Source organism: Anabas testudineus, chromosome 10 (genome assembly GCF_900324465.2).
Source record: "Anabas testudineus chromosome 10, fAnaTes1.2, whole genome shotgun sequence".
Taxonomy (NCBI): domain Eukaryota; kingdom Metazoa; phylum Chordata; class Actinopteri; order Anabantiformes; family Anabantidae; genus Anabas; species Anabas testudineus.
In genome coordinates this window covers 21,122,561-21,146,391 of record NC_046619.1, presented here as the reverse complement: position 1 = coordinate 21,146,391, position 23,831 = coordinate 21,122,561, and the positions used below count along the sequence as shown (strand labels likewise).

Genomic DNA, 23,831 nt, shown 5'->3' with positions numbered 1-23,831 from the left:
TCTTTTATCACAACACTCCTGACACTTTCCTCCACCCGTTCCATCCTCCTTGCACACGTCCCTTCACCTCTTTTCCACACTCTGCGTTGCTCTGAACCTTGACTTTAAGTACTTAAAGTCCTGCAGCTTCTTTACCTCTGCTCCCTGTAACCTCACTGTTCCACTTGGTTCCCTGTCGATCAAACACATGCATCCTGTCTTGCTGCAGCTAACCTTCCACAGCTCACCTCCACCTCTCTAACTCTACCTCCACCTCTCTAACTCTACCTCCACCTCTCTAACTCTACCTCCACCTCTCTAACTCTACCTCCACCTCTCTAACTCTACCTCCACCTCTCTAACTCTACCTCCACCTGCTCCCTGCACTCACCACAGATCACAGTGTCATCTGCAATCTTCATGGAGATTCCTGTCTAATAATGTTAAAATGGGGATACTTGCAGAAAAAGTCCACAAGGTGGTGTGGTAGGACCACAGCCAGGACTCGGTAATATCCTCAACATCCAGCCTCACTGGAGGTTTCAGTTCTCAGCCGAGCGGACCTGACCAGGCTGCCCGGGTCATCACTGACCAGTAGCCGCCTCTTCACCGCACTTCTCGGGGGAAACCAGGCTTTGAGACAGTGACGCTCATGTGTGTTTATCTGTGTGCGTAAGAACGGGAGGACAAAGCGATGTCAGCGCCGGGGTTCACTAACCTGAACAGCTCCGTCAGCTACAACCAGAACTCAACGCCGAACGGTGGAGCTGCGCCCCCCTATCAGAATGGTAAACCAGGCCGGGTGATGCGATTAGCTAGCCCGCTAGTGCTAGCATGCTAACACCCTGTGATGCGAGATAGTCGAGCTGAGGCTCTGAGCTATTTTTGTATTTTATTACCATGTAATATTGACTCCATGGGGTAACTTTAAGTATAAATTAGGGCGAAGTGTAAATTGGGCAGAAACTGAGGGTTTCGGCTTAAGTTAGCTAGTGAGATGCTAACGCTAGCTAACTTCAGAGCTAACCCAGGCATTGAAACCCATTCAAAGTAGCGGCTAACAGTAACTTCCAAGCTAACATCAAACGAGAGCTAAGTGTTAGCAACATATTACCTGCGTGACAGACTGCTCAGCATCATTTCACGGTGTCCGTTTTATATTGGAGCAGAAATAAATAAGCAGTTAATAGATTGGAAAGTGAAATATTGTAACGTTAGTTTTGTTTTTGGTTGTTGCAGTGTTAGCAGGGCTGCACATTCAGCTGAGAGCTAAAGGGGTATTAACCCTACCTGGTCAGGTGACAGCTGTCGAAGAAGCTGGCTGTGTGTAGCCAGTGATGACCTGCTCAGTGTTTTAACACTAAATCAGTGATTGTGGATTAACGGCACTTGTCTCTCTCCCGAGGTCCAGCACAGACCTACCCATCCATGTATCCACCTGCAGGCTACTACGGAGCCCCACCTCAACAACAGGGCTACTCCACCATCCCTGCCCACTCTGCTCCTGTTCCCAACAAAGCGCCCATTACGAACAGTGCAAACTACTACCACAACCACCGTCAGCAGCAGCATCAACATCTTCAGCATCATGTAGCACCCTCCCCATACAGTGCACCTCCAAGCTCTGCCCCTCCCTCTCAACCATATGCTACCTTTCCCTCTTCAGCACCCCCACCATCAAACACCCAATACAATCAACAGCCATTTCAGCAGCAGCAACAGCATCCACCCTATGCTACTGCAGGATCCTACTATGGACAGCAGTCGTACCACGCTCCTCCTGCACACCCTCAACAACAACAGCAGCAGCAGCAGCCCACTTTGGTTCCCGCGCCAGCTAGCGGCCCTGGAGCTCCCATCTACCCTATTGTTTCCTACCCATCAGCACCAGGAAGTAGCCAGTATGGCACCCTCAGTTCCTCTCAGAGCACCTCCACACCTGGAGTCATGCCCACCCAAATGGGTGCACCCCTACATCAGTACAGCACCACTCGGCCAGCCTCCACGACAGCGGTGCAGCCTGGGTCTCTGGCTCCTTCTGGTCAGCTGGCGCCGACAATGAATGGGCAGGGAAACATGGGTATGTGAGACTTTGTTGGTCAACGCTGAGGTTGACAAAAAAAAAAAAAAGAGGAATTATTAATTAATTCAAGAGCACCATATGAATTTAGTGTTTCATAAGCATTGGTCAGTGCCAGCTTTAAAAGAGATATTGGAGGAGTAATAATACTGCTTTTATATCAAGTACAGGAAGCAGTTATAGTATTTTACATTTTCATTTTCCATGTAAAAGCTAATACAAAGGTACATGGTTTGTGTTTGTAAAATACACCTATAGAAACAAGAAGAACCACTCAGCATTCCTGGTGGAGAATCTGCCAGCAGCCATTCTCGTATGATTGACAGACCTCTACTTCTTTTGTGCAGTTTGCAATTTTTGCTGTCCCCCCCTGAGTTTCAGTCTTGACTCTGCACTGAGATCTCTGTTTAAGCAACCCTTCTTAGTTTAATCTGGTCTTTGTTCTTTTCCCTTTAGCCCAGACTATTGTCCACCAACACTATGACCAAAGTCACCAGCTTTCTCTGAAGTATGACTCCTATGGTGCGACCACTCACACCAGTAGTGGTGCAGATGCAGACCAACCGCCCTCAGGAACCCCCTCCACTTCAGTCCATTCTTCACCAAGCCGCCATAAAGGTAACACAGAAATTCAAGCTTTGGATTTTTGAAGCATTAACAGAAAGAATGTTAGTCTGTTTTCTTTTGTGACTCATTAACATAATGCACATCTGCACTGGTGCTGTTCTTGCTCCACATTTTTAGTACTAATGAATGACAGCTTGTGTGATCTGAGTGTTTAAATGAAGAATATTAACAATTGTCTGTATATATTTACTGTGTGTTTCTACAGGTATGTGTTTGGAAGTTGCCATTGTGCTTTGTAGCTGTTTCAAAACAGTAATTCAAATGTAAGCTAAAAGTAAAGTTGTGAATTTAATTCAGAAGATGACACGAAAACATAGTTTAACGCTACACAAGTGCTTTAACTTCGTCGAAAATTCTCTTATTCAAGAGCCTATTTTTGGGGCGTACAATTTAAATGTTTGATATCCTGTTTTAAGGTTACAAGTGTGTGAGGCTGGTTTGCACACTCACAGCTGCGCTTTGAAAATGTTCTGCACCTAATCTCTTGTGGACACACGTGGACACACACAAACAGAAACACAAATATATACAAATGTAAGAGTTTCAGGCTGCAGTTTAGCATTTACCAGCCAGCTGCTGGTTTATTTTGACTGTGGCCTGTGAATATTTCCACTGCTAACCTTCTTCAGCAGGTTAAGATCACAGGACTCCTGCGAAAGCTGCATTTGCATTTAATCATAATTTGTGTTGCAAACACCAGCGGACTTTGATGCTTTGTGTAGTTGCACCATGGTGACAGAAAGTGTAGCTTAAGTAGTGTAAAAACACCAATAATCACAACATTTCTGCAGATTTGTTACTGTCTGTGGCCAGTGAAGTGTGTGTCGGACTCAGTTTTCTCTTTGCTGTTAATATCACCTCAGGCAACTGCAAACATGTTAGCAGGAGAATAAGTTTGAACTCATCACCTATTTCAAGTGGTTAGTAGTGTTAGATGAAGTCTTCTGATTATTTATAGCAGTTATGTTAACACTGAATGCAGTACAAACTTATCATAATGCATTTTAACGTCATACTGATTATTAACATTTATAAAGTTGCAAGGTGGTGAGGAATACGCAGGCATGGTGTAACGCAACGAACCAAAGTAAAGCACTTTAGGCAGTAACACACCTTAAAGTGCTCCAATCAGTTTGAGTGACACACTGAGGAATGTGTACATTTTAAGTTGTTAGTCATCTCCTTTGCTTCATGTTTAGACTAGGGCAGAGTTATTGTTAAGATGCACCTAAGCAGCATGGCTTGTTGTGGAACAACTTGACTTTTAGCTTCTACAGCTAAAAAAGAGTCAAATAGTGCTGTGGAATAGTTTGACAAAGTGTGAAACCCACAATGTGCTTTGGTCAGTGAGAGGAATAAATTAGGTAATTGAACACACACACAGACACATCACTGGGTGGGAAGTGTACAGTACGATCACAATCATCCCATCTGCTGTCAATTGTTGACAGTTTTCTTATTTATCTTTCCTGCTCCACCTTCCAACAGGCATGCAGTATGGATATGTTGCTAATAGTGGAGCTAGTTCTGCCTCTGCCACCACCTCAGGCCCAACAGGAGCCCCCTCGTCATCCAGCTCTGAGGATGATGATGAGGAGGAGGAAGATGAGGATGAGGAAGCAGGTCTGCTTTAGCTTTTACTTCCCCTATAACCCCTCTTGTGCCCCATGAAACATCCACATAAACTCCTTCAGCTCTGTCCTAAACCTTCTCATGGTGCCAAAAAAACATCAACAGTTTTTACTTTTTCATCCTCCACACTTGCAACGTCGCTTTGAGTCGCTGTTGCTCCCATGTTCTGTTGACCATCTGTCACTTCTGCTTAACCTACCAACACTTTTAATCAGGTTGCCCCTCATCAGCTGTACCATCCCCTTTCTAACAGCCTAATTACATCTATTCTCAAACCTTGCTGCTGCCTCATCAACAGGAGCCTTTCAATGTGCAGCCGTTGCTTGATTATCTTTCTCCCTCACAATCATCAGTCATGAAAACTTTTATTCATCTGAAAGGCAATCTGTTGAGTAGGTTAGTATTTCTTTAAAGCTTTCTGCAATGTTCCGCTTTTCTTTATTGTGAGTGCAAGCTGTATTCCTTGAAGGCCGAGAAGCTCACTTTCACTAAACAACCTTTGGGATATAATTATCTGTTGTTCGCCTCCTACTTAAAGTGACAAAATCTTTACAGGGAGAAGGACAAAGCCACGCTTATCATGCTTTTAAACTGATGTATTCATGTAACGTTTTGGATTGTTGCACAAAAAGGCAGTTTTAAGATACCACCTAGTTTCAGACATTTTGCATACTTTTCACTCTCATTGATAAAATTAGTCTGTGTGACTTGTAGAGGGCCGTGTCAGGTTGAAACAAGTTCACACTTTATCAATATGCTAAACCAGAGAAAGGCTTTTAACAAACCTTTTCTTTCTGCTTCAGAGCAAAGAGAATTTTATTAATCTCACATTGGTTTAAGATATAGTAGATGACTCTCACCTGTCACCTTAGTGAAACTAACAATACAGAATAGTTACTGAAGTGGAATCCTTCTGTGGAAAAAGTAGTTGAACACTCTCATCCATAAGCGTGTTATGCACCACTCAGGTGTTCTCCTGATGACTGTCCCTCCAGAGCTGTGTCATCAGCCAGAGGTTAACAGGTTTTTAAATATAACCTCTCCCCTGCCAGCTGGTCCAGTCTTTGTGTATGTGTTTGCTCACTCGCTTGCTCCCCACGAGGGAACATGAGTGAAGATTTTGTCAGTAAAGCACTCATTAGCACATCTCTTAATAAAAAGAGAGGCTCAATTAAGCTCTCACTTTCCCCCTTATGATCTTCAGAAGTCTCTGCGGTGTTACTTGGTCTTATAGGTTGTCTTCTGCAACAAACTACTAGTTGTTGATTTCTAAGTGTCATGCTAATAGACAGAATACTTTTTTTCTCTTACTGTGACAAATTTACACAAAATTACATTCCAGATTTTCTATTTTAAAAGTTTTAAAGCTCTGTTTTATTTATTTTTAGCAAAAAATCTAATAATTTATAAAAAGAATGAGCAGCAGTTTCCAAGACATTAAATCTCTCCTGCAAGTTGAACCCCAATTGAAACCCAGCTGAGTGAAGATGCAGCTTTCTGTGTCTGTGGCCAAACCTGCCGAGTCATGCAGCCAGTGGTCCCAAAATGATGACAGTCATCTCAAGAGAATGACAGATGTTGTCATAGCAGTGCTGTGTATAAGTGGATTATTCACACGTGATGCGGTCTTGGTGAAAACTTAAAACCTCTGTGCAGCTTTCTTGCTTGCCGTTTATCTACATGTAATCAGATCAGTGTGATGATGAGATGGATCAGAAAGTCAACTCATAAACACTTTTGCCACATAGCATGAGCTAAATCTTTACTGTAATTATTGATAATTAGGAGTGCATTCCCTGCTATCTATCCACAATCAAATCTGAATTTGAAACATCAGTTCAGCCAGGGGAATGCCATCTAAAGGTAGGTTATAAGTTATAATAAATACAGAGCCTTTTGGAATTTAATGGTTTTCTGCATTCATTTGTCATAAAATGTGATCTGATCTTCAAGTCAAGAGTATTAACAAATATAATGTGCTCAAAATAATAGCACAAAAACAATTTCTGATCTTTCATGTCTGTATTGAGAACAACCATAAAAACCTCATAGTGCTAGTGGAAAAAGTGAACCTTTGAAATAATCACAGAAAAAGCTAATCTTGTTAAGAACATTAGTTTGGGGGTGTGGACTAGAGGTACTTTGATAGAGGGGGTTAAGGGTTAACCCTACTTAGATGTAGATCAGATCACATTTTATGACAAATTAATGCAGAAAACCACAAGATTTCCAAAGGTGCACATACTTTTTCTTGCCCCTTGTAAGTCTAAATATAAAAAAAGACATAAAATAGGTCCTGCATGTTAAAACTGCCTGGTGCCTCGCAAAGTGGGCATGTGACAAAAAATCCTGAGACCAGCTGTTTATAGAAAAAAAAATTTAATAAACTTTAATAACCTATAAGGTGACAGAACAAAGTGCAAGAGGAGCAGGAAAAGGTGTCTGAAGGATCTTGGAAGTGGACGAAGAAGGCTTAGCCCTCCTGGAGTCCTCCTCTGTCTCAGCAGATAATCCAGTAGTCAGTCTGCTGTTCAGATTTAGTCGGAGATAATTGGATCCTGTCCTGTCCAATGAGCTCTCTGCCAGACGCTTGTCGTATCATGGTTTTCTGTTGTTGATCCCTGCCTTTGGCCCACATGGGTTAATTCAAATTCATTCAAATGGTATATCCTAGTAATCCTATTCATGGATGAGTTTTCCTCTAAACCAAGTGCAAGTCTTTTTTTTTTTTTTTTTTCTTAAATTTCTTTTATTTAAACTGGTATAAATCCCACTGAGCAACATCTTTCACAAAAGACACATTTTCTCTCTAAACTTGTAATTTAAATTTCAGCTGTTCAAACTAGCGCAAAGTTTCAAACATTAATGTAGAATAACAGAATTAGTTCTGTCCCACAAACGTTGGTTGTCTCACATTAATGTCTGCATCTGTATAAACATTCGAACAATGTCTGATATGATCATTTCTCTGTTGTGGGCTGACGATACTTTGTACTGTTACTGTTTGACGTTTTTACATTTAGTGAGGCTCACCAGCAGGCCTTGGGTATCCTCTGGGGCCCTAAAAAGGTGCTGAATTTCTTTTCTTCCTTGGAAAATAAAGCTGGTATTTAAACTATTAGCAGTATTTTATGACCTACACTGTTTTCTTAAGATGGTTGTTGTTTGTGTCTTTTTTTATTGTTTGCTGCTGTTAATTGCTGTATCTATTGGATTTTTTCTTTTTGTGATAATATTCTTTTGCGATTCTCCTCATACTTTTGTTCCTTTCATATTTTCTTGGTCTTAGTCGCCTCTTCAGAGGCCTGTGCTCCCAACAACATATATGTATGCAAGCTTTTTCAGGACTAATGTGCATCCTTTCATCGTGTTTTCATCCTTGTATTCACACTGCCTCCTTTTTTTCCTCATCTCAGGGCCCAGAGGGAATCCACACTGCAAACTTCATGGTCAAACAAACAAAAGCTGCTTTTCATTCTCTTTAATGTTTTTTGGCTCCTGAATCTCCCCCTCCTGTTTTTTGATCCTCTTTCCTTCCTTTTTATTTCTTGACTTCATTTACAGCAGCAGTCTCTCAGACTTTCCCTCTTTCTTTATTGAGCCATTTGATCAACCCTTTAGTTACTTTTACTTGTGTTTGTCTTTCTGTAACTTGTACTTTGCTGTGGTTCGTATTTTGCAGACGAAATTATTTGCTCTTCCATTATCTCAACAAGTCTCTCTCTTTGATATTCATTTTAAATTATGTGTCTCTCCAACCATGGCAGGTGGTGACACTTCTTCTTCCACCACTGGCAGTGCCTCTCCGGTGCCCAACAGCTATGATTCCCTCGAAGGGGGCAGCTATCCAGGTATAAGATAAACGGGTTTCACATCTACTTCATAGGCATATCTACCACATTATGAAACCCAAAAATGCAATTTCCCCAGTGTGGGACAAATAAAGATTTCCATATCTTATCTTATCTCATGGGTAAATGTTAGATTGTGATTTACCAACAATTAATTTGAAACAGTTAATTGCTTTCAATTGCTTGTCCTGCTGCATATACTGAACAAGTGGTCAAACATGCTGTCATTTAAAGAATTTAAAGATCTACTCAAGAATAATTTCTGTTAACATGATTAATTTTAGTTATTTCCCCTATTTACAGTTAATGTTTAGAAGCAAATACTGTAAATAATGTTGCATCTTTCATGCACGCTGTCATGATGTAAAACAAGTTGACACAGCAGGTTGATTGAAACCTTTAAACTACTTGTAATGCAGCATATACAGGAGAGGATGTGGAAGATGCACCGACACAGTGCTGTGATGCACTTCTCAAATAATGCAAAAGCCTGTGATAGGAATGTGTCACACATGTACTTCACATGTCCAAACTGCACATGCTTTCATTGTTGCACTTTTTAAAATCCAACTGCTTGTGTGTTTTGAATGTACATCACATTAATGTTGAACTGTTTTTCCCAGATTCCATGCCACCTTCCAATGATATGACCAGCCAGGCTCAGCCCTATGCTAGCCATGGATACCCCAGCATGCAGCCAGCCTATCAGCAGGGACCGACCCACACAGCACCCTCCCCCTCTCACAACCTGTATGGTCAGTCAAGCTACCAGCAGTACTCCCAGGTGAGGCTGCAGCTTGAAGTAAGCACGCATCTTGTTTCATATTTGAACTTTTCGTTTACCAGCTTGGAGCCAGGCCTCAAATCCCTGCCTACATCTTCTTCTGCTGGTCATCTTGCTGTTCAATGTTTTTTTCTACATAAACTGAATCTAACTTTGGAATTTAGCTGAAACCACAGTATTAGTGGATGTGTGATTAGCAGTTCAGCAGAAAATGAATCTGTCGATTGTATTTATTGTATAAAGAAATATGCATAAATTGTGACGGGACTTCTTCTCTATATTTCGAGATTTATTGTATAGATTTACTCAATCATGAAAATAATTGGTAATATAGATAACTGCCAATGAAGATACTTTGCACTGTCTAACAAATGCTCACTAAGCATGTCCAGGATCTAACAATCTAGTCAGTGTGCACAGTCTCCTAATGAGCAGTCTGCAGTCTTACTTCAGTTTATGGTTAGATGTTGAATATCATAAGCTGTAATGAACACTTCATTTAGGGTGGTGCAAAAAGCAGAACTGTCTTATATGTGAGAAATAGATTTTGTGTTGTGGTAATTTAGAACTTCAAGAATCAAAAGTCACTCTTACTACTACTTACTATCACTACCTCTTGTGTGCAGCCATTCCCGAACATGTCCCAGCTGTCTGCAGCCTTGGGGGGGCTCAGCGGGGTGCCAGAGTTAGAAGTGGAGGCCCTAAGGCCAGTCAACCTGCTGCAAGAGAGGAACCTGCTGCCCCCCAGGCCCCTGGAGGCCCCTGAACCTAACGTTAGCCCTGACCTCAAGAAGGTCAACTGCAGTCCACAGTAAGTTAGATGTAGAGTATCTCACCTCATGGTATGTTTATTATCCATAAACTGGTTTAACTACAGTTTGACCTCAAAATGCAATTCCAGTTTTAACTCTGATTGAAGACTTTGATGTCCACCATTGTAGTCAGTGGGATACGTTAGATGACATATAAAGATGGAAAAGACACTGAGTGAAATCAAACTGTTATTCAGAGAACATTAGGAAATTCAAAGCAGGAAATGATTTCCTAGACATAAAGAAAATAACAGAACAACTGGGTGTTATAGACATAAAATAATCTTTATGTATGAGACTATGAGACTCATTTTCTCATTTGTGGATGTGCTGCCTGTTGTTTCTCTGCTGATCAGGACTTTCAGGTGTACCCTGAGCAGCATTCCTCAGACCCAGACTCTGCTCAACAAGGCCCGACTGCCACTGGGGCTCCTCCTTCACCCCTTTAGGGATTTACAGGTATGATCTGACCCAAAATGACTCTATAACACTCAAAACATCCTCTACAGAAAAGGTTTGTCCCAAACATAACGAGCTCTTTACAGATACTGAGAACAGCAACTGAAACTGTCCAACAAAAAGAAAAATTTTGCATCTTAGACACATATTTGAGTGTTTGTTTAGGTAATAATAAAACATTTGCCACTTGTTAATCTAAAAAGAAATAAAAGCCCTAACAAATTGTCTGAAACAGGTGTTGTTGTAGCTTTTATGATCTTCAGCTTGTTAACATGTAAAAATGACCAGACACTGGGGGAGGAATACAACGAGGCTGGAAATACAGTGGCATGTGAAACTTATCCTTTGTTTGCAGCTGCACTAACAGCAGGAGAAAGATGATGAGGCTCAGGGAGATAGGTGAACTTATTTATAGATGTGTTAACTGATGTGGTGTTGGAGGGAGAGAACTGACACAGAGCAGGGATCCACAGACCACGTGAAAACAAGGCCGAAAGATAACAGGAGTCAAATGGAAACTCTGTTCACTCTACTAGTAACAAATATTGAGGTGTTTAAAGTGTTTGTGAGTAACTCACTAAACGAATTAAGACCAATTTGATCTATTTTCATTCAGTGAAACAGATACAGTCTTGGCAACAGCTGTCTGTACCCAGGTGCTCCTGCTTTCAGAGTAAATTACTGTAATGACATGGTTACAAGATTCACAGTCACCATATCCTTCACACTACACAGAAATGTGATTTTAAAATGATAAAACAGACATGTTGTTGTTCTAGTAGCCAAACACATTATGGCTACTAGGTGTACTGAACAATATACAGACTATGTTCTAAGGAGAAAGTAGAACATTTTGAGGCTGCACTTCACCAGCAGTAGACATCCTTGAGAATACAGTCCCAGAAAACATAAGGGACTAAAAAGTGGGTCAAACAAAGACTTGTTCAGCTGCTGCCACTAGAATACAGAATCGAAGCCTCCTTTTGTTCGCCAGCTGAGGCGAGGAATGATTTTTAAAAGCTTATAATTCACATCAGAGATTGAAGAGCAAAACTTAAAAAGAAAATGAGCTCAAAGACATATTGTGTAGTTTTCTAAATAGTCACTTTATTTTTGTCCTTCTGTCGCTACAGCAATTACCAGTGATCACATCGAACACAATAGTGCGCTGTCGCTCCTGTCGCACCTACATTAATCCATTTGTCACCTTTCTGGACCAGCGCCGGTGGAAGTGCAACCTCTGTTACCGGGTCAATGATGGTACTTGTTTTTTGTTTTTATCTTCTGGCTCATGTTCTGATCTGTGGATGCAGTCCTGTATATAAATGTATTCAGTATTGCTCATCGCCTTTCAGACGCTACTGTAGACCCACTTTTATTCTTTCTCAGTTCCAGATGAGTTTATGTACAACCCAGTCACCAGGTCGTATGGTGAGCCCCACAAGAGACCAGAAGTTCAAAACTCTACCGTGGAGTTCATCGCCTCCTCAGACTATATGGTGATCTGTCTATCCTGTCCTTAAACCTATATAATAGTGATTTTTTTAAAATTTTATTTTATTTTATACATTTTGTTGTGCAGTTATAAATTTCTCCACTTCAGGGCAGTGTTGCCCTAGTGCGTCAGTGTCAGAAGGCATGTGTGTCTCTGAACTTTACAAAGTGAGGTTGCATTACAAACATAAACCAGTTTTAAAAAAACTTAAAATTATGCCTGTAACTGTACATGTTTATACACATTCAGCTTGAATTCCCTAGACTCACATTTTTCTTCTTTCTCTTTTGTGTTCAGTTGCGCCCTCCACAGCCGGCGGTCTACCTGTTTGTGCTTGATGTGTCTCATAATGCTGTTGAAGCAGGCTACCTGAAGTACTTCTGTGAGTCACTTCTGGAGAACCTGGATAAGTGAGTGCTCTTGATGATTCAACATACTACGAGTGTAACTAGTTTACGAGTTTGCTTCCATATTAATTGCAGTAAAGAAAGAAAAGGAAAGAAAAGTATTTGAATTGTTAACCACCATTGAATTCATGTCTAGTAATGTGTTGTTATGTGCTTTAGGTTGCCCGGGGATACACGTACCAGACTGGGGTTCCTCACTTTCGACAGCACTATCCACTTCTACAACCTCCAGGAGGGGCTGTCCCAGCCGCAGATGCTGGTGGTGTCAGACATAGATGGTATGTCTTCTCAATGGAATCAGGATCTTCTCAAGTAACTCAACAAAATCAGTTGACAGTAACTTGAGGCAACATTCTTGGGGAGTTCGACCTATTATATGATGATAAAATTAGCTTTATGGTGGGACAGTCAAAATAGTAAATGTAATAAAAGAGTGTCTTGTGTAAAGGTTTGTGAAACAAAATGTAATTTCCCGTAATTGTATAATAATTCATTTAAGAAATCCACATTCCAGCTGGCACAAACTCTGTCTTCTGATTTCTATTTTAATGATACACGTGTTTATAATGGCATTGACATTACTGAGATTTAAGTCGCCCAGCATGTAGATTTAAGGATCCGCTGTGAAATGAGTTCCCTGACTACTACATTCTGCAAAAATATACATGTGCAATAAGAATGTGCATGTCTCCTCTGAGCTACATATAAAGCAGATGGGTGACAGGTTTGAGTTATATTTAAAGGAGTTAAAAGCTAGAAAACTGAATTAATCTGTGCCTTGAATTAAGAGTCGATGTCTGTCTTCTTTTTCCAGATGTCTTCATACCGTCTCATGACAGTTTGATGGTGAATCTAAAGGAAAGCAAAGAGGTACTCCCTTTAAGTGAAATATACTTTGGGTTATCATTCATTAATTTCCCTTATTTCCCTCTTTCATATTATATTTCCTCTCTCACTACACTTCTCCAGCTAGTGAAGGACCTGCTGACCTCTCTGCCTGCCATGTTCAGCCAGAGTAGAGAGACTCACAGCGCCCTCGGCCCGGCCTTACAGGCTGCTTACAAGCTCATGTCACCTACCGGGGGCCGCGTCACAGTGTTCCAGACCCAGCTGCCCACACTAGGTGCTGGTATGCTACAGTCGAGGGAAGACCCGAACCAGCGCTCCAGCACAAAGGTACAGATGAAAGTTTGGGGATATGTGGTGGGGAAATAATCCTTCTTCTTGGATTTACTGATGGTAAAGTGAGAATTCTGTTGGCTCTCAGTCTTTGTTTTTACTTTGTATTTTAAACTCCACAGTCTTCTGGTTCAAATACCTGTTATTTGTTTACATGACTGTTGAAGAGAATAATAAAATCAGGAGTGATGTTCATATGAATACTACTACTACCAAGTTCTAAATGATGGTGGTGTCTCCTTCCTGTAATTTACGAGGGCTAAAATCATCCATCTGACAGATGAAATACAGCCACAGAAATACAGCCACAGATTGACTCTTCCACACCCCATGCTGTGTGGATTAGACCTAGCTAAATTTGTATTTCTGCCACAACTCATTTTATTTCACCAGCCACAACATTACCATTGGATCTCACATTTCAGTTTAAAGATAGAACGTCCTTAGAGAGTTCCAAGCTAAAGTCTGTGTTATTGTCCTCCTAGGACTGTGATTTATTGATCTTCATCGTCTGTGTAGAAGCCAAAGATTTACTGTAGTGGTTTCCAGAAGTCATGAATTAAATGAACTAGGAGCTGATCTGCTTTCTCTCACTGGGAAAGCGATTTTCTGTTCTTTTGGCTTCTGTGTGGCATTTTAAGGTAAACCTTGAGCGTAAGGAAAAAAACAAACAAGGAAACTAAGGAAAATATACAACGTCAACAATGAACTAAGAAAATCTTCATCAGCCAGATTATGTGCTCTCAGGTTGCATTCTTTATAAGTGATATCATACGGTCATGTTACTTTGACTGCACTTCTGTGCACCTGAGACTGTTTATTTCCTCCTCTCCAACCCAGAATAACAAGATTTCTTTTGGTAACTAGTCTCTATGTTTTTCAGGGAGTGCCGCACCTTGGGCCAGCCACAGACTTCTATAAGAAACTTGCACTGGACTGTTCAGGACAACAGATTGGAGTAGATCTTTTTCTGCTCAGCTCCCAGTATGCTGATCTTGCCTCACTAGGTAAGAACACCAACATTTGCCTCTGTCACTTGGTCTGTTTATCTCTCATGACCTTGGTTGGTACCTGTGGTTACAACTAATGAATGGAAACTATGACTATTTTCATAGTCAACTAATTTATTCATTATTGAAAAAACTATTCAAGTATTTGCATAATAAGTTGCAATTTAAACTTAACTTGTGAGCATCTGTCTAGTAGATGATTAATTGTAATTTCTCCTCTTCTCCTGTTCTGCAGCGTGTATATCCAAGTATTCAGCAGGCAGTATCTTTTACTACCCATCCTTTCATTACATCCACAACCTGTCCCAGCTGGAGAAGTTCCAGAAAGATCTTGAGCGCTACCTCACCAGAAAGATTGGCTTTGAGGCGGTCATGAGAATACGATGCACTAAAGGTAATTGATGTTTGTTACCTATTGATGTTAGTGATGCTTGTTATGCACCTTGATCTCTTGATAGATGTTACTTCTGTGCGTACAGCTGAAGGAAAAGGTTCTTACCCATTATCTATTTTTCTAAATCGGTTTCCTCTCTGCTCTCGCTCCTGGGTACCCTCAGGTTTGTCCATCCATACATTCCATGGGAACTTCTTTGTGCGATCTACTGACCTGCTGTCCCTGGCAAATGTGAACCCAGACTCTGCCTTTGCTGTCCAGATGTCAATTGACGACTCTCTGGCAGACTCATCTCTTGCCTGCTTCCAGGCTGCTCTGCTCTACACCTCCAGTAAAGGTACACACACTTAGGTAGTAAAGTGCATGTGTGTGACTTTTCCAATATGTTTCCAATGTTTGTTTCTCTTCTTGTAGCAAATCTTAAACCAAGTGAAAACAAATTCATCTCTCTGTCCCTGTAGGAAAAAGGCGTATCAGAGTTCACACTCTATGTCTGCCGGTTGTCAGTCAGTTGAGTGACGTGTATGCCGGAGCTGATGTTCAGGCCATTACATGTCTGTTAGCCAACATGGGTGAGTCTGTAGCACAAACTCTCTAATTTCTTTCCTAAATAATGTGATACTGCCCAACACTGAATTAAGAAACGCTGTAAAATATGGAGCGGATGAACAAAATCTTTTTGACAGTCACTTAATTTACCTTTAATGTTTAACAGTTATACATACTTAGTTTATACTAAGGAAACTGCAGGTGCTACAAAACATTTTTAAAAATGTTCTTTCATGAAGTAGTTTTAGCAAAACTCTTAGTTTAAATGATGTTTTCTGCTTATTCCAGCCATCGACCGGTCGATATCGTCCAACCTATCAGATGCTCGAGATGCTCTGGTGAACGCAGTGGTGGACTTGGTGACCGCCTACAAGAGCAACATGTCCAATCTTCAGCAGTCCGGCCTTGTCCTCCCCGCTGCCATGCGCCTCTTCCCTCTTTATATCCTTGCTCTTCTAAAACAGGTATGACTACTGTATAGGAATGAATGAATAAAGACACACAAACAAACTTTACATGAGTTAATCACAACCTTTAGACACAAGTTGTGTATAAACACATATTAATCCACCTCTACAGTAATGTTACACATCTTACAATATTCACAGTATTCACATCACAACTACATCCACACAGTCAGTGACTGTATCCATCCACCCTGGACTTGTCCATTCATACATCCAGGGTGTGATCCAATTCACACACACACACATGCACACACACCCTCTGTGACAGAATACTCCCATAGGTCTGGTCATGTTTGTACAAACCATGAGAATTTAAGGGCCTTAAACGATTGGATACCCCGCCCTTAAATAATAGCTGCAAACCTTTAAATCAATAAAACAACCTTTTGTTTAACGTGATCTGTTGGTTGTATTGTTGTTGGTTTTTATATTATTATTATATCATAGTTTATTTTCTTTTTTGTTTATACCCTATCATAGTTTTAAACCTATTGTTATCTATGTTATTAGAACTTATTTCCTCTATTGTAACTTGATGATGAATCATTTACACATTTATTTTCAATTCTACTTTACAAAATGATCAGTCTTTACCATTTAAAGTAAAGTGTCTGTTGTGATTTAGTGCTATACAAATAAAACTGAATTGAAGTGAAATTAAATTCATGACGGTGAAGGAGCAAAAGTAAACAGAGACGTTTACAGTCGCTTCATTGATAATTTTTTATTTTTTATTGTTTTCAGAAAGCTTTACGGACAGGCACCAGCACACGTCTGGACGAGCGGGTCTTTGCCATGTGTGAGTTTAAGACGCAGCCGCTGCAGCAGCTGATGCGAATGGTTCATCCTGACTTATACAGGCTGGATAGCATGTCGGACCAGGTGGGACAACGCTGAGCTAAATGATTTGTGAACGATGATTCAGTTACATATGAGGTCAGCGAGGGGTTTGATCACCTAAATCACTGTCATAGCCAGTGGTAGAAGTTTGAAATAAAAATAACAAGGTCGCAGAATAAAAGTTACGCTAGTACTCGCAGCAAAATGTACATAATATATGAAAAGTACTCATCATGCAAGTGGCACTGTTATATTTACTGATGTGTTAACATGTAATGTTAATATTTTCTCTTTAATTAAAGTGATCTACAAACCCAAACCTCAGTTACCTACAGCTGATGTATCTCACTTTGTGTTTGTCACCTACAGGGGGCGCTCCATCTGAACGACACCGTGGTTCCACAGCCTCATCTGCTCCACCTGTCTGCTGAGAAACTGAGCAGAGATGGAGCCTTCCTCTTGGACTGTGGCAACGTAAGCTTTTACTGTTATTTATTAATAACATACACAGAATATCATCTCTAATGTTGGAGAAATATTTATTTCTCCAACATTAGAGATGTCTTCCTTTCTTTTGTCAAATGTCCACCCGCTATTGTTTTCTTTAACAAGTGTAGATATTTACAAAGGTTTTCATTAATTTCAAAAACATTTATTTGCATTTATCCTGTCATTATGAACTTCAAACTAGCGTTTGCAGCTTTGCAGCCAGAAAACGGAGATAAAATGATGTTAATAGAAAGAACTGAGTGTAAATTCACTGAATATGAGTGCAAAACTATAATGATATGGTATTTTGAAATACAGTCACAATAGGTCTAGAACTGATCTTTGGCACAAACATTTCTTTGAGGAAGTTCAGTCTGATTGGATTGTCAGGTTGTGGACATAGTAGTAGTTGCAGGCATAGTTGTTCATTTATCTACAAATATGTTAGGACATTATTAGAATTTGAAATGTAATCTTCTTGGTGTTAATCTGTCAGAAATATTCAGCACGTTTGTGTTTCTGTCGTTGCAGGTGTTTTACCTCTGGATAGGCAAATGCTGCAGTGAGATGTTCATCCAAGATGTGCTGGGCTGCCCCAACTATGCCTCAATACCACCCAACATGGTCAGTAAATCAATTTTACACACAAATGTGAATGCAATCAGCTTATGCATGAATTTTAAAGTAAATGAAAGCTGAAGCATGACAGTGTCGAGAACAACGGAGTAAACTATTAGGTTTCTTGGTTTTCTGCATAAATCGGTCACGAAATGTGATCTGATCTACAGTAAAATCCCCAATGTAAATATTATACATATTTCTAAACTCTGATAAAACACAAACATTCATAAATAGTCCTGATCTTTGATGAACACACCTAATAAACATACAGAGTGATGGTGGAAAACATGACACACCTTCTATAACTGGTTGAACCACTTTTGCCACCATAACTTCAAGCCAACACTTTATGTAGCTGTGAATTAAACCTGCATTATGTTCAGGAGAGCGTTCTTCCTCTACTTATTCTTAGGACACCTGATGTGAATAGCTTTCATGAGGTCATTTCACAGCATCTTTATTAAGTTGAGGTCTGAGTTTTTGCAGCATCTCTGTTGGGTTGAAACATTATTACAGATGTTTAGAACTAGGCTGATGTTCTGTGAAGGTGAAGTATGGTGGACGGAGCATCATCATTTGGAGCTGCTTTGCTCCCTCTGTGTTGGACAGCATTGAGTAAATTAACTCCTAGGGTTATCCAGGTCTCTTGCAGGAAAATGTCAGGGTGGGTGTCTGCATATTGAAGGTGGGAAGTAGCTGGCTGTTGGAGAACAATGACTCTAAACATCAAAGTAAATCTACCGCAGAGACTCAATGTTTGCTTGAGGTTACAGAGGTGGTTCAGTTAACAGAAAATTTTAACTTAATTCTTCCACCATCAGATCACATTTCATGTCTAAGTTCTGCCTAAAACCAGGAAATAGCAGAGCTCACTTATTTTTTTCTTGTCTAGATTTCGTCCACTATATCAGGAAATGACAGAGAATAGCTGTGATAGAGAAGTTGGAGGCAGTTATTTCATCTTGACACAAACACCACCCAGTTGCTGCATGAATGATGTAATGCAGTATTTTACACATTTTCCCCTAAAAATGATTCACCACTTGTTTCACAATGAAGGAGGAGGGGGCCTACATTTCTGTTAGCAGATAACTGATGCAGCAAAACAGATTTGCTGGTGTAGCTTTTCTGCTTTTTAAACACACCATGCACCTAGAAAGCTCCATTGTTGCCACACAGTGTGGGTGTGATGGCACCACCCAGAACAAAAAACAACCATCAGCACTTGTTTATGCTGCTTATTTTATTTTTCTAGAAAGGGGTCAATGCATCCCAGAGCCACCTACAAACCCCACATTTCACAGCACAGGCCTATTTGTGTAAACCACATTGTGTAGCTGGGATGACTGTGTGAGTCAACATTATCTGTTTCCTATCTGAAACACTCAGCAGTGAAAACAATGTTGTTGATGTTTCAGTTGCCGTCTCTTTCTCTCTGTGAAATCCAGAGTCACATTCCTGAGCTGGAGACTTCTCTGTCGGAGAGGGTGCGAGCGTTCCTCGACTGGCTACAGGACAACAGAGCTTTCAGCTCCACGATACACGTTGTCAAGTAAGCATTGCTGCACATCTGGATTAACATCTGACTTTAAAGTAGCACTCAGGGTCCAGTGTGGCTCTACAGATCTTCTAACACCCAGATGCTGGATTTGACACAGTTACAAGGCGGGTTTCCATCCAAATATGACACAGTGAACCCAGTTTTAAAAAGAAAATGCAAATGAATGGGATTTTACCTCCACTGTCGTCGGTGAAGATTCTCAGTCAAATAGGAGTTTGTTTATTGAGGTTAACAGCTGTTGATGCTAATGAGACATACACATATAGATTCAAAAGACTAGGCCAGTAACACCTGGTTTGCAGTTCTACAAATCCACCAGGAGCCAGATGTTGTAACCGTCTGTGTGAATGCACATTCATTATGCAAGAAACCAGTTAGAGATGATTTTAACTTTGTGATATAGACATAATTATTATTATTAGCCATCAGTGTGTGGGTACACTGGCCATAAAGGGATGGACATAATGAGCAGCATTACTCAGGTAGGCAGTGGTAATTAAACAATGCTTAGTTGGAAGTAAGCAGTTTCCTGATGTCCAGTTTTTCTGAGCCCATGCGAGTTGTAGCCTCCGTTTCCCGTTGTCAGCTGACAGGAGTGGCACGCGGCGTGGTCTTCTGCTGCTCTATTCTCAGTAAATTCTTCTGAGGTTCACAGCAGATGAGTCAGTATGCATTTGAGTAGGTGTGTCTAATAAAGTGAGGGAAGACTTTGCCAACAGATGAATAAAGTATGAATAATAAGTAGTTGTCACAAGACCTCATCGATGTTGTCGTGTTTCCACTGAGTTCTGTCAACCGACACTAAACAGAAACTGGTTGTGACGGATTCATGTTAAAGATGAATTCTTGATAGACTTGAAAATATTTCCAGTGTACACACATAGTAAACAGTGAGGTCACTGATTGACGGCAGTGGTACAGTCTTCCCTAAGGAATGCATTGTTTCTATTTCCTCTCTCTCCTCATCTGTGTAGAACAGCATTGTTACAGAACCACATGTTTACACCATAAGTGTTAAGGAGAAGCACTCATGTCAGTGCTGATTGACTGACTGGTACATGTACGAATGTTGGCATCGTTCCTGACAGAGAAGCATGTGATCAAGTGAAGGGTGAGGTACAGGACTTGGGCTAAAGCAAAATAAGAATAGTGTCTTGTTATTAATTGTATGTTACTGCAACAAATGCATTTCAACTCTGGTACAAGCAGGAACACAGCCGCACATGTAATGTACTTAATATATAAGGGTCACATCGTGATGATGATGGTTGACTTGTTGTCATTTTAACAGTTTCCTTGTTTTTATTTTCTTCTGCAGGGACGATGCTTCGGCTAAAGCCACTTTCTTCCAGCACCTGGTGGAAGATCGGTCAGAGTCGGCTTCTTCATACTATGAATTCCTGCAACACATTCAGCAGCAAATAACCAAGTAGGCTCTCATTGTACTGAGGGAAACTGTGACCAGTGTGAGAAAAGGCTTTCGGCCTCGTAGAGTGAAAACTAGCACTAGCCAATGACGGACACTCATTGCTCCTTCTGACCAGTTTTAGCGAGGAGGTTACTTCCTCTTTCTCTGAAACAGTCTAATTAAACAAATCCACCCACAGAGCTCTTGGTCAGCTGTGATTTGACCATCACGTGGGGAGGAGGGAATCTCTGTAGAAAAGAATGAAGAATGCCAGGATTGAATGAAGAAACAGCAATTTGCTACACGTCAAAACGAATCATCACAAAAGCTCCTCCAGCGTCTCGTCGCTGCCTCTTAACCACTGTCAAACCCCCGTTTAGTTTCATCAAATGCCATCGTTCATGAAAAGAAGGGTAAAGAACGTCAAGCCACGAAGATGCCACTTCAAGATGTTTTTAGTTCACTTTGTTTTTGTGAGCCTCACATGTAGCTAGTGCTCTGTTTTTATTCTATAACTTATTCCCTTCTTCTCTCCCTCAGTTTAATTTTAGGTTTTACATTTTTCTAATACACTGGAGAACAGAAACAAGCATTCCAGCTGTTGTTGTTTTGTTGTTTTGTTTTTTTCGGCATGTGCTTTGAAATACAAAATGCATGTCACGTTCAGTTCGCTGCTAGTCTGAGGATGGACGACCACTGTCTGGGAACATTGGAAAAACCTTCTGTCAGCTCCTTATTATCTGCTCCGCTCTTCTGATTTTACAAGATCAGACATCAAAAACATGCCCTAAGGTCAACAATCATCTTCTGTTTTGCTTTAATTTTTCCCTCAGCCGCTAACCGAAGATGCTATCCACTTTGTATCTGTCGAAAGAATCTTTTATGTGCGATAATTTATGAACCAGCTTATTAAATAAAAAACAAAAACAGAACTGTTGCTGCTTTCGTGTGATGTCGACGTTTAAAACAAATTGTTTTCCGTTGTGTTTATAATGGACCATCTCATCTCATGTTTGACACATTTATATAATCAATCACTAGACGTGCAGCAGTTTCTTCACTAAATTCAACCTCCAGTCGTTTCCAGTTTCTGCGGAGGGACCCCTGTGTGAGTACAGAGTTTGCTTTGTGTAATTAAGTTGTGCTCCTTAGGAAGAAACTGTAAAATACTCTGAAGTTAATCGCCTGTAGTAAACACACAAACAGTGAACTGTTCCCTGCTCTATTTGCTAACAGATCTGGCTCCCACATGGTCTAACTGCTGTTCTCATGGAAAACTGCACCCTGGACCTCAAATATTTTCATGCTTTCGCTGCCAGCCAGGCAGAAGGCAAGAAGCATCATGAAGGAATCTCACATTCTCAGTTTTCAGTTTTGAAAAACATTGTTGAGTTTAAAATATGGGTAAACATTTTGGAGGGAGGGAAGCCACATCCAGCCGGAAAAGGGTGTCAGAAAAGTTGTTTTAAGCTTTTTATAAGGAGCTGGATTTACACACTTGTCCCTTTCACAAATCCAAATGTTTGTCTGTGTGTTTGTGTTACTCACACACTCTCATACATGTGCACGGGCCAGGAAACATCAAGCTCAGATGCTTTTATTGTTTCAAATCTGTTACAGGCATGTTGAACCAGAATTTCTTTTTCTTTTACAAGTTTCTGTTCTCATTTTTTCCACCAAGCACACAACAAGGAAGTGCTGTTCTTCCAGCTATATTTAAACTCCTGTGTTTAACTGGTCCCACTCTTCACACACCCACTTCCAGCCGTCCAGTCTACCTCACCTCCTCCTCATCACCGGCCCCTGCTTCTCTGCTCCAACCGTCCCTCTTTCTACAGACCCTTCATGATTTACTTATGATCATGATTTCAAATTTCCCATCTGTGGAACCATTACCTTGAGCCGTTTACGCTGCAGTGGTTCCTACACTAATATTCCAGATGAAAAGCAACAAGAAGATAGAAAATATAAATCTTAAAATGAAATTCATCATGTCACTTCTCAAAGATGTGTATTTGGTCCTGTTAAGGATTTGTTTGTGACAGTTGATGCACTGACTGTATGACTCTTCACCTTCAGACGTTCCCAGTCTTAACTTTACTAACTTTTTAATATTACTTAATATTAACATGATCACTAATTGCAGCAACTCTTCTTTATCGGGAACGCGGTATCTTTAACTTCCCAGACATTATTTTTCAGTCGCTGTTTACACTGTACTAATTTTCTTTCTGTAAGACTTTGTTTTTCCCCCACAGATCTTTGTCTGCTTTGCCAGATCAGTTATCAAAGACGCAGAAAAAAGTATTTGACCTCTCACTGTGCATTAGTGGAGTCATAGAACCTTAGAAATATCTTGGTGATTCTTCCCATACCGACCTTTGTGCAGTTTGGCCTTTTCTTTCTTAACTCAGTCACAGTGAAGAGGGTGTGAACGCCAGATTGTTGGTTTGTCAACGTTTCACAAAGTTATGTAAATGTTCAAAATCAAAGTGGAAACATCTAAATTGTCCAGATATGACTGAGCCAAAACAAAGTTCTTCAGCACTGCCTTTGTGAAATTAGGTGTTACAGTCATGTGTTGTTATCATTTGTATCTCTGCTCATATCCACCCTCCAGTCCAGACTCGTATTCTAATAAGTTGATGTATGAGTCCATGAGTTCCCTGCAGGTGCTTCAGAGGTGTAGAATGAGTCAGACATGAGATCAGTGATGCTGAGCTTTTGAGCACCAAAATCGAATCCGTTCATCCAAGTGGACTTTGTGCCAAATTTAAAGAAATTGGTTAAATAAATGATGATAATGCTTTTTTTAAACAACAAAGAAATAAATGTGGTCTAGATCATTATGAGTCACCTGGCTGCTGCTTTCAGTGCTTGTTAAACCAAGTATTTCTGAAAGCAAAGCAGAGACATAGTAGTAACTTCACTTTCTTTTCTGGCAGGAAATCCAGTTTGGTTAGTGTGGCCAAAGGAAACTGGCTAAACAGACTATTTGGCCCCAGAGCTTCTCTTTTAATAAATTATATAAACAGTCACAAATTTAAAAGCTTTGATAAATAGTAAGTCTGGTATTCGTTTGTGCTGTTTTAACTTAGAAGCAATACCAAAAGTGACGTTTATTAGTGATTAATGTCAAATATTATTAATCATAAGAACCATTTGGTTTTAAAATCAGTGCAGCAAT

General features: G+C 40.5%; 1 protein-coding gene across 3 annotated transcripts; it reads left to right on the top strand.

Moving 5' to 3' along the window:
- The first annotated feature begins 421 nt into the window (after positions 1-421).
- Positions 422-21,577, top strand: sec24b (SEC24 homolog B, COPII coat complex component). Of its 3 annotated transcripts, none has more exons than XM_026357298.2 (24): positions 422-767; positions 1,391-2,059; positions 2,516-2,677; positions 4,175-4,309; positions 8,086-8,169; positions 8,793-8,953; positions 9,580-9,764; positions 10,122-10,224; positions 11,358-11,484; positions 11,614-11,723; positions 12,017-12,129; positions 12,286-12,404; positions 12,941-12,996; positions 13,096-13,302; positions 14,189-14,312; positions 14,551-14,709; positions 14,873-15,046; positions 15,171-15,281; positions 15,547-15,722; positions 16,470-16,607; positions 16,935-17,039; positions 17,586-17,678; positions 19,124-19,227; positions 20,555-21,577. In XM_026357298.2, the coding sequence occupies exons 1-24, from the start codon at positions 674-676 to the stop codon at positions 20,667-20,669; spliced, it is 3,624 nt and encodes a 1,207-aa protein (XP_026213083.1). In that variant the 5' UTR covers positions 422-673; the 3' UTR covers positions 20,670-21,577. The 3 variants fall into 3 exon arrangements, with proteins under 3 accessions (XP_026213083.1, XP_026213082.1, XP_026213084.1); XM_026357297.2 differs by having other exon boundaries at positions 424-767; positions 1,385-2,059; XM_026357299.2 differs by lacking the exon at positions 4,175-4,309 and having other exon boundaries at positions 424-767; positions 1,385-2,059.
- Positions 21,578-23,831: the final 2,254 nt, after the last annotated feature.